We start from the raw sequence: 11,417 nt of genomic DNA, 5'->3' as shown, positions 1-11,417 counted from the left end.
CCATCAAAAAGAATGAAATCTCCCATATGCAATGACATGGATGGAACTAGAAGTTTCCATCCAATATATATATATATATGTAGCGCCACATCATCTTTATCCATTTGTTGATGGACATCTGGGCTCTTTCCATATTTTGGTTATTGTGGACATTGCTGCTATAAACATTGGGGTGCAGCTGCCCCTTCGAATCATTATGTTTGTATCCTTTGGATAAATACCTAGTAGTACAATTGCTGATGTTCCATCTAAGTATCCAAGTCCTTTTTCTTTCTATCTCTTTCTTCCCCCACAGATCAAAATTTCCATTTCACATTGTAATTTTTCTCAGGAAGGCATAAAAACATTAAAGTCAGTCATATTATTTTGTTTAAGTATTTCTCTGTAAGACCGATAAAAGACCGATGTTTGGGCTTTCCAGAATAATGCTACTGCTAGGATATCCAATAATTTAATACTAGTAGTATTAGCTCTTACAGCTATTGATTTAGGGAAAAAATAATGAGTTGTAAGCAAATAATAACTTAAATATTTCTGTTTAACCAGAATGTTGGCAATTTATGATTTACAAATAGTAAACAACAGTATGGCAGAGTTCTTACGAACTTGGACTTTGGAGCCAGCTTGCCTGGGTTCCAATTCCAGTCTTCCTAATATATGACCTTGAAAACTATTATTTATACTCTTTTACTACTTCTCCCTTTTGAAAGATAAAACCATACTTGTTAGGCTACCTTTGATATGGTTCTCCTCTGGTTTATATTTTTAGATTACATGTGAAAATGAAGTTAAACAAACACAAGTCCCTGCTAATAATCTTTCTTATGGTGCCACTTCAGTACCTACTCACTGTGAAGACGGCCCAGTGCATAAAAGTACACAAATGTCTCTGAAAAGGCCCCCTCACCGCAGCGTTGGTACGTTTGGACTCTTCAACTGACTGATCATTGAATTGATCTTTTGTATATGAAAGATAAATGACAAGCAAAGTGTAATTCACAGGCAAATGTGTTTATTCTCTTTCAGGTATTCAGGCCAAAGTGAAAGTGTTTGGAAAACGATTGTGTAACGCCACTACTCAGACCGAGGGATTGCGGTCTAGAAGTGCCTCTGTCTTTGACATTTACTCCAGTGACCCAGATGCAGACTGGGATGTCAAGAGTGAGCAGAGCGATTTGTCTTATATAGCAGTGCAGGTGAAAGAAGAGTCCTGTTAAAAATGCAACATCAAAGGACTTGATATCCCATAGGTTTTCAAATCTTCACTCACATAATCACTTCTTTGCTCTTGTAAATCTTTCACTTTGGGATAGTTGAGTATCAGCAAAATTGGTTCAGCTCTAAGGCAAAAATGTGTCCACCTGCCAAGATAATGAAGATAATCCTGCCCACAAACCTCCCCACCTCCCACTTTCATCTCTTGTTTCTTTTTTATTTTTATCCTTTTGGTGGAAATCGAGATATAAGACAAATTGCACAATAGCATTTCCAGATCAAGATTAAGCACTGAATATTTAAGCTTACTACAGAAGCAACACTCATATGGGGCTTATAGGACATTCACAAGTTAGAGTGTCACTCTTCTAAATAACTTGAAGGTAGTAGTAAGCACAGGCAAGTGTGGTACTATGAAATGATTTGGGAGCCAGGAGACTTATCCTTATTATTTTTTTATGTTGTATATTTATTAGTTTGCCCATTCTTAATACTATTGGATCTATAGATCAGTCCCTATGAGCATTTCTGGTGAAGTTATGGCTCTTACAGAAAATTTTGGAAGGGAATAAATTTAAACATGGATAGAGTTGCATATACTTGGATTGCCTTGTTAATGAAATCTACTTGCATTTGTTCCTATTACAAATTTAGGATTAATTTAGATTGAAATTATTAACATCATGCAAAAAAAAAGTATTATATTTCTAACATATCCCCATTTCAAGAATTAGGTTTTTCTCATTAATACCATTCTATCGAATTCTACATTTGGGAACTAATGGTGTGAAACATAGCTGCCCCATCTGCCATTCACCAGGAAAATTTCTAAAGCAATTTTGTACCATGAAGTAATTTGTTACAGTTGTTTCTGAGAAACTTACTATAACTCTGATCTTCTATTGAGAGTAATAAAAATAAATGTCCATTTTATACCTCACATGTCTTGTTAATTGCGCATGATTAGAAGACCTTGCATGCATTTTATCCTAGAAGGTTTAAATAATATACCAAAGTGATTTCCTTCCAAAGCTAATTTCATGTGTGACTTAATTTGAATGGTATAATTTTATTAAAAAGAATAATAAAATAAAATATTAATAGAAGTGAGCCTGAACAATGATTATCTAAACACATAACACTATTGTTGTTGTTGTTGTTGTTACTGTTTCTTTGGCTTGAATTTGAGATGACTACTTGGTGTTTTGAGAGAACATTGTGTTTTAAAATTAAGCATATAAATCTTCTGAAGCTAAATGCTATCAGTAAGTACCTGTTGTTCCTTGAGCTTTTAAATAGCCTACCACCTTAATTATTTATAATCATATAATTAATAATATAATTAGTTATAATGAATGTCATATGCCCATTCATCCCCAAATTTCACTGCCAGGGGTTTACTTAATTTCTATGTGTTAAACAACTTTGACAACCATAACCTACCTACCTTTCTTCCTTCCTCCCTTCCTTCCTTCCTTCTTTTCTTCCTTTTTTTTGAAACAAAAGGCCTGATCTTTATTAGTTCTCCACCAGTACTGCCCCCCTCCACCACCCCCAGCCCTAGTGAGAAGCTGCCCCTGTCAGAGGCCTCCAGGCCTCAGGGCCAGGAGGGCCAAAGCTCCTCAGAAGCTGCTCCTGGTCTTCTAGGTCCTTCCGCTCCTTCTTGCACCTATAGAAGATGGTGCAGTCCCAGCTGGTGCAGATGACGTCCTTGTGCAGGCTGCCTTGGCAGTGGGAGCATTTGGGTCCAGAGGTACAAGAAGCACTCCTCCAGGGCATTCCTTCCTTCCTTCTTTCTCTCTTTCTCTCTCTTTCTTTCTTTCTTTCTCTCTTTCTTTTTTTTCCTTTCAGGTTTTTTTCTCTTACCAATTGAGAATTTATGTTTGCTTTGTGAATTCACATGATTCTATAATGTATTGTGCAGTTTTCACTGTCCTAAAGTAATGAAATACTGGCTTTATTTTAAATTAAATATGAGGAACTTAGTTTATATAATTTTGATTACTTTTTGCATATTTTCAGTATCTTAATTTCTTTTGTTGCCAGAAGAGTTTAATGGGGGAAAATGAGGTACACCTCATCACCTGCCTTATCATTTTTCATTTGTTTATGTAATAAGTACTTATTAAACATACTCTGTGCCAGATAACTGTTCTAGCCACCAAGCATACATTGGTGAGCAAGACAAAAATTCTGCCCTCTTGGTAGTTTCCTTTAAGAGGGGAGCCAGACAATAAACAAAGATAGGGATGAATAATTTTAGATAGTGATTAGTGCTATGAAGGAAATAAAGCAGAGTAAGGTGTTAGAACATAATCATAACAATTATGTTAGAACATAACTGGGGTGGGAGAGAGGGTTTGCTCTTTTAGGCAAGGTAATCAGGAAAGGCCGCTCTGAAGATTCAATATTTTCTCAGAGAACTGGGTGATCACAAGAAGCAGTCATGTCATGACTGGAGAGAAGAGCATTCTACATGATAGGAATGGCAGATGCTCTGGTATTTGAGGAACAAAAAGGAGGCTGGGGTATCTGGAGATAATAAACTAAGTAGAGAATTGTAAGAGATAAGATTGGAGTGGTACACAGGACCAGACCATGTAAGGCATTTGCTGTCACTATCGAGAATTTTTATCTTATTCTAGGCTTAAATTCTATTTTAAGTGTATTTTATGGCTGGCTTATCTGCTAGTATTTATTTGTTATATTTAAAAAACATAATTGGAATCACACAAAAAATCATTGGGCAAGAGAAGAGAGACATTATCAAGAGTGTGTGAATATAAATCTTGTTCTGTCAAAAATATTGGGAATTCTGGAGAGATGATGGTGGTGATCGTGTCATTTTGTTTTAAATCTTCCCAAATTTCCCTGTGGAAATAAATAGAGCAGTTCTTATTCAGTTAGTGGCAAAGAAGCTTGTGTCAGATTAACCCTCCCATGGATAACATGTATAGAAAACAACTAACTTTGACAGACCTGGGGAGTGTCGAAAACAAGTCGAAGCAGCAAATCAGCCTTAAAAGAGGTGAACTGCAGTGGGTGGGATGTCCTTTGTGTGCCTTCCCACCTGAGTGCACTCCCCATTCCATGCTGTCAGGAGCAGCTAGAACTCAAGTAGAAAGTTGCCATCTTACTGGCTCAAGGAGTCAGAGTTGAAAATGAAGGGCTACTGGAGTGAAAAATGGTGGGGCAAGTCATTGAAAAGTAGAAGCAACTGGGGAAAAGGACCAAAATCTGCTTATAAACCACCCAAGTCTTGGACTAACCACTGAAGTACACATGAGTTGCATGGAGAGACCTCTGGGGTCCCAGCAGAAAGCAACAGTTGGAAGTCTTGGCTTAGCTGCTACCCATCATAGAGGAAGCAGAGTGTGGAGTTTATGAGTGGAGCCAAGATAAGATAAGTCTGTTAGAACAAAATCTATCATGCTTTAGAATAAGATGACAGAACTTATCATCTAAAATGTCTCATACAATATTAAGAATTACTAGTCATGTGGAGAAATTGGAGAAGTGTGATCAAGAATTAAGACAAAAAGGAAGCAACTCCAGGATAACCGAACTTATAATTAGCAGATAAGAACTTTATTTTTCTTAAGAGATTTTATTTACTTGAGAAAGAGAGAGAGAAAGAGCACAGAGGGAGCCTGATGCGGTGCTCGATCCCAGAACTCCGGAACCATGACCTTGCAGAAGGAAGACACTTAACTGACTCAGCCACCCAGGTGTCCCCCACCCCCTTTTTAGAAAGATTTTACTTAGCAGACAAGAACTTGTTACAATGTTAAAAATGTAACATTTTTACATTTACATTTCCGTGTAATACAGCAATATTGAAGAAAGAGGTGAGGAATCTCAGAAGAGAAAAAGAAACTCTAAAAAAGGACCAAATGGAAATTCTGGAGCTGAAAATAGACAAACTATCAAAACCGACATAAGAAGAAACAGAAAACCTGAATTGCTCTATATCAAAGAATTGGATTATAATCCTTTCACAAAGCAAAGACTATTTCCTGATGGCTTCACTTATAACTTCTATCAAACACACAAGGAAAAATGCAATTGTTACATAAACTCTTTCAAGACAAAAGAATTAGGGGGGGCGCCTGGGTGGCTCAGTGGGTTAAAGCCTCTGCCTTCAGCTCAGGTCATGATCCCAGGGTCCTGGGATCGAGTCCCGCATTGGGCTCTCTGCTCTGCAGGGAGTCTGCTTCCTCCCTCTCTCTCTGCCTGCCTCTCTACCTACTTGTGATCTCTGTCTGTTAAATAAATAGGTAAAATCTTTAAAAAACAAACAAAAAAAAGAATTAGGGAACACTTCCCATTTTGTGAGTTCAACATTATCTTATTACCAAAAGTAGGCAAAGACATTATAAGAAATTACAAAGCAATGTCTTAACATGAATGTAGATGCAAATATCCTTAACAAAATATTAGCAAGCCTGTCCCGCAATGTATTATAAGAATAAAACATCGTGTCCAAATATAGCTTAACTCTGCAAGTTTAGCTTCCCACTCAAAAATCAATCAGTGCAACCACCAAATTAAGAGAATAAAGGAGAAAAATCACATGATAATCTCATTAAATTTAGAAAGATCATTTGACAAAAAATCAACATCCATTTATAATAAACACCCTCAGTAAGCTAGGAATAGAAGTCTGGTAAATGGCAGTCATGATATATACATCAATAATATCATACTTAATGTTCAAGGGCTAAAAGCTTTATCAGGAACAAGGATCAGGAACAAGGCAAGAACATTGTACTGAAGATCCTAATTAATACAATAAAGGCAAAAAGAAAAAATAATAAAATGCATAGTAGTTTAAAAGAGATATAAAACTTTTTTTTTTAAGATTTTATTTATTTATTTGACAGACAGAGATCACAAGGAGGCAGAGAGTCAGGCAGAGAGAGAGAGAGAGGGAAGCAGGCTCCCCACTGAGCAGAGAACCCGATGTGGGACTCGATCCCAGGACCCCGAGATCATGACCCGAGCCACCCAGGCGCCCCTAAAACTCTTTTTAAATAGAGATCATGTACATAGAAATGCCTAGGGGATGTATTAAAAAAGCTGATAGAACTAATAAGTGAGTTTAATAAAGTCAAGTATAGGGACGCCTGGGTGGCTCAGTTGGTTGGACGACTGCCTTTGGCTTAGGTCATGATCCTGGGAGTCCTGGGATCGAGTCCCACATCGGGCTCCCAGCTCCATGGGGAGTCTGCTTCTCTCTCTGACCTTCTCCTCGCTCATGCTCTCTCTCACTGTCTCTCTCTCAAATAAATAAATAAAATCTTTAAAAAAAAAAAATAAAGTCAAGTATAAAAATCAACTGTATTTCTATATACTAGCAAAGTGAAATAAAAAAAATTTATAATATGGAAAGACAAAGGGTTTAGAACAAGTATTGGGTAGAGAGGAGCAACTGGAACTCTCATCATGGACGATGGGAATGTAAAATATTTAAACCATTTTAGAAAACAGTTTGACTTATTCAACCAAACAATTCAATTCCCGTTTATGCAAGAGAAATTAGAATATGTATCCACACAAAGACTTTTACACAAATGCTTATAAGAGCCAAAACCTGAAAACAACCCATACGTTCATCAACAGGTGAATGGAGAGGCAAATTATAGCATATCCAGACAATGGAATTCTCTCAGCAATAAAAGAGAGCAAGCATGTTTGTAACAACATGGACAAATTTTGAAAATATTATGCTGTGAAAAAATCCAGATTCAAATAAGAATACAGGGCGCCTGGGTGGCTCGGTGCGTTGGGCCTCTGCCTTCGGCTCAGGTCATGATCTCAGGGTCCTGGGATCGAGCCCCACATCGGGCTCTCTGCTCAGCAGGGAGCCTGCTTCCCTTGCTCTCTCTCTGCCTGCCTGTCTGCCTACTTGTGATCTCTGCCTGTCAAATAAATAAATAAAATCTTTAAAAAAAAAATAAGAATACATACCCTGAATTCCCATTTGCACGAAATTCTAAAAAGAGAGAGAGAGAGAGAGAGATAACTAATACGTAGTAACAGAAAGAAAATCAGTGGCTACCTAGGGCTGGAGCAGGGAAGACACTATCCACAAAGGAGAGAAGGAAATGTTTGGGGTAATAATGTGGGTGTTTAAATCCTCATGTGGAGATAGTTACATTGGTACATATCCTTGTAGTTGTGTGCATTATACCTTTATAAACTTGACCAAAGAAAAGGCCCATAAATCCTAATTGTCAAATGACTAGTACAGACCATAAATTCTGTAGTTTTTCAAACTAGGCTTCGCAGAAGAGATAAAATTGGAATTGCCCTTTTAGGAGAGATAAGCTATAGATAGGCTACATTAAAAAAAAAAAAAACTGAGCAAAGAAAAAGTCAACACAGGGATGAATGCAGGAGGGGCAGGGTGGGTGGCTTGAAGGGATGGTGGTAGTATTAGACTGAAGGCAGAGGCTCTGACAAGGGAATTGTGGGAGATTCAGATGGAGGGAGGAGAAAGGGGCAGGATGTCGCCAAAACATAGAGATCGATCTTTACCCTTTGGTCACTGAATAAACTTTTGAGATTTTTGAGCAGGGGAGTATGTTAGGCAAATGAATCTGGATGGTGGTGCAGGAAGAATCAGCAAGGAGAGAATTTGCTGGAGTTCAGTTGACAGACTTGAAGTAGTCACGACTTGAGAAGATCAAAGATTGAACTAGAGTGGGGAAGGCAAAGAATGGAGGGGATACGGAAAAGGAAGAATTGACAAGGAATATTAGGTTAGACTCTGGATTTGTGAACAGGGACAGAATAAACAAGCAGAGTTTCCAAACATGGGTAGCTAAAATGGCAGGATAATTAGTAGAGATAAGAAGCAGCCAGTTTGGGGAGAAAGATATTGATTTCAGTTTTAGAAGTCAATGATCTGAGAAATCTATACTGACCTTACCTCTGTCTTAGGTAAATGTCACTGCGTACACCAAAGTGTGTCATGCCTAGCCCATCACATTTGTCGCCTTGTATTGTAACTGTCTACCGGTCTCCCCCAGTAGGCTCCGTAAACCTTGAAAGTAAGGACTATCTTTCGTTAGTATTCTCCTGTGCCAAGCACTGTTCTGAACCCAAGCATTTTGCATATGTGCTGGTAAGTATTTCCTAAATATGTACTAAATGTGGAGTTTGAGAGGATAATGGAACGGGAAAGTGGATGTGATCCTTGGGCCATTAGAGCAGGGAGTTTAGGATATATAGTCTGGGAAGGTATTTACAAAAAAGTGATGGTTGAAACCATGCTATAAGATTCCTAAAGGACAGCCTATAAACAAACCTCCTGTGGCACTTAATGTCTTCATTACTTACCTGGCAAGTTTGCTCCAAAATGAGAAGCAGGAGAGACTAAGAAAAGGCATGCAAACCTGCATTAACCATTAGCCAAATTAATAACTTCCGAATATTCAGGAATTGGCTCTTCAGATAATCGGCACGCAGACACACGCAAGGCTTTGCCTGGCATTTGATGTTTGCCTCTTCCCTTTTGTACCAAAAATAATGAAGCAGTGACATTTAAGAAAGTGGAGAAAAATTCTAGCAGCATGACTGCATTTGGGGTTTTCACCCTGGCTGAATACTGATGCTTATCAACTGTGTGGGCTTAGACAAATTACTTCTTCTCCTTGGGTTTATGTCTTCCTATCTGAAAAACTAGAGTTTTAGTATCTACATCATATTTTTGTCGAGAGGCTTAAATGAGGTCCAATATGCAGAACGCCTCCACATGGGAAACATGCTGAAACTCTTAGCTAGAGGTGGGAAAGTATGGTGGAGAAGAGGATGGCTTTTGGTGACCACTACCTGGGCTTGAACTCGGGCTCTGCCACTTACTAGGCAAGTTATGTTTTTGTGCCCCGTTTCCTCATCTGGAAGGTAGGGATGTTATTAGTACCTCGATCACAGGTTTGTTATGAGAATTACATGAATAATAGGCACCTGGAACACCGGCTGACATATAGCCAACATCATGTCAGTGTTCGGTAGGATTAGCATCACTCCCTTACCCCAATATCTCAATTCCCAAGCCCATCCCAAGACTAGCTCCGTCTCATCTCTTCACTGCCCCTCCTCCGTCAATGGGAGGATGACCAGTGGATGTTTTCTACGAAGTTCATACAGTGACACTAGATGGGGTTGCTGAGCTAACACACTTAAGAACTGTTGGGCCCCTGCATTATATTTTTGGACTGAATGAGACTTTAGGAATGCGTTGGTCAGCCCTTTTTATTTTGCAGAGGAAGAAACTAGGGATTAGAGAAGTTATCTGATGTAATCCCTGCCTGCAATTGTCTCAGCAATCCAGTCTTCCCATTTCTGGCAAACCCAATCCCATTTTTCATCAGAAACAACTGAACAATAAAGGTGGATGTGCTTATAAATCCTAATTTTTTTTCTAAAATCATTTGATCAAACCCAAAAGATCCTGGAAGGGCCACAGGAACAGGAGTAAGCTGCTGTCATTCACTGACCGCTCTGTCTGGCCTATGGTAGGTCCTCAGTTAACATTTGTTGAATGAATGATAGGGACCTATCATGTTTTAAAAGTTCTAGAGATTTCAGATCTTCCTTAATACTTGTTCCGATGCTCTCTGAAGGGGATTCCTCCTAACATAATCTCATTTTCTGGATACATAGATCAGTCCTTTGGATACATGGATACATGGATCAATCCTTTGCTTCCTCTAGTTTCTGTGAAGATGTTAGAGCTGGACAGAACTTTGGAAAAATCACCCAGTCAAAATTTTTCATTTTGTCAATGAAAAAACGAAATTAAGTCCATGATCATGTAACAAACTGGTTAGTGGCAGAGCTGAGATTAGAAACCTTCCTTAGTTTATGATCCTTAAAAAATCATTCGATCTGCTTCAAGATGCTATCAAATTTCTCCCACCTGTCCTTTAAATGTTCCCTAACATTTCCTCCAGGTCATAGTCTCCAGAATATTATTAATTTTGATTACTTCCCGCTGGGAGCAGGCTTACCATTCATATCTTTCCTTTTCCTGATTCCAGGACAACTAACCTACCTTATTATTGTTACTCACCCATCTACGATTTGCCTCTCGTGGTTCTTAATCCCTGCCCTTGAGAAGAAAAGTAGTTCCTCTTTCCCACCTGGACCAGCAGGGATGGGTTTTCAGATAGTCAAAAGAAGTTGTCCCCGCCTGGTTAGTTTCAAAATAGACGGCTGTATCATATGGATGGGGTTTCTGTGATTTGTCCTGCGCTACTGACCACCCTGTCCGCAGGTACACATGCAGGCTAAAGAATGTTGTTTGTGCTGCTTGTGCTGCTTAAGTGATGTTGGGAGTCTGAGGAGTTGACGTTAGCTGGCTTCCCGGTCAGAATTGGCCCTTCTGGTCTGGACGCCAAGAGCTGAAAAATCTTGCCTTACATCCCCTCTGGGCTCCAAGCTGGGCGGCCCAGCACCCCACAATGGAATCCAGGAGGAGAAAGAGACAAACACACCTAGCTCAGGCTCCTTGAATATGTAAAGACATGACAACAGGAATGCAGCTCGCTTCAAACGGCACATGGGTAAACGAATGTTTAACTTCAGACCCTGTCATTTGCCCTGTAAATGTGGCCTTTATGGGATTGTCAGCTGTAAAGTCTCACTTGAAGGGAGGACACTGCCTCGGCCTCTCAGTCAGGACTCCGGCCTGGCTGTGTCCGCGGGCTTCCCCAGCTAATGAGGTTGGATGCTGTAATTACCCAATTTGATGTAACTTTGCCTTAACCTCCTTTACCGCTTACTGTTGCCCTCCTCTGTGCACAGATTTCCCTTTTCTTCCTTCTGTTTCTATTAGGTTTTTATAATATCAGTCAAGTGTCTTTTCTGCTTCGAAATGGAGAGTCAGGCTGCCGTGAACGTTTTGTTTAGAACAAAGGACCCCAGACATCTAGGACACTTGCAGGATTGTTCCAAGATAGTGTTTACAGCTCTATTTAGAGCCTCAAAAGTGTGCTGGGCTCTGGATAACGTAGCCCAGGGCAATCCCTCAACACCATGTTCCCTGGCTGCGCTGAACCACACTCATATTGTGTTTCACTAACACCAGGAAATGAAGAATTTCTAGAGCCAAGCATTGTCTCCTTTTAACCATTTCTCTATAGTTCTAAGAACTTAAAGGTTTATTTCTTTACCGGCCCTACGATCGTGCTGTG

The 11,417-nt window shown here is 39.4% G+C and overlaps 1 protein-coding gene across 1 annotated transcript in view; it reads left to right on the top strand.

The window, feature by feature from the left end:
- Positions 1–1,892, top strand: part of LOC111153210 (THAP domain containing 10) — a 21,014-nt gene extending 19,122 nt beyond the window's left edge. Inside the window, exons 2-3 of the mRNA XM_022512091.1 lie at positions 770–917; positions 1,027–1,892. Coding sequence (XP_022367799.1) covers positions 770–917; positions 1,027–1,217 — 339 coding nt within the window. The 3' untranslated portion in view covers positions 1,218–1,892. The remainder of the gene's footprint in view (positions 1–769; positions 918–1,026) is intronic.
- The last annotated feature ends 9,525 nt before the right edge of the window (positions 1,893–11,417 follow it).

This window comes from Enhydra lutris, unplaced genomic scaffold, assembly GCF_002288905.1.
Source record: "Enhydra lutris kenyoni isolate GAN:26980312 unplaced genomic scaffold, ASM228890v2 scaffoldscaffold31, whole genome shotgun sequence".
Taxonomy (NCBI): domain Eukaryota; kingdom Metazoa; phylum Chordata; class Mammalia; order Carnivora; family Mustelidae; genus Enhydra; species Enhydra lutris.
The sequence above is the reverse complement of the archived record's forward strand: the minus strand, read 5'-3'. Positions and strand labels throughout refer to the sequence as shown.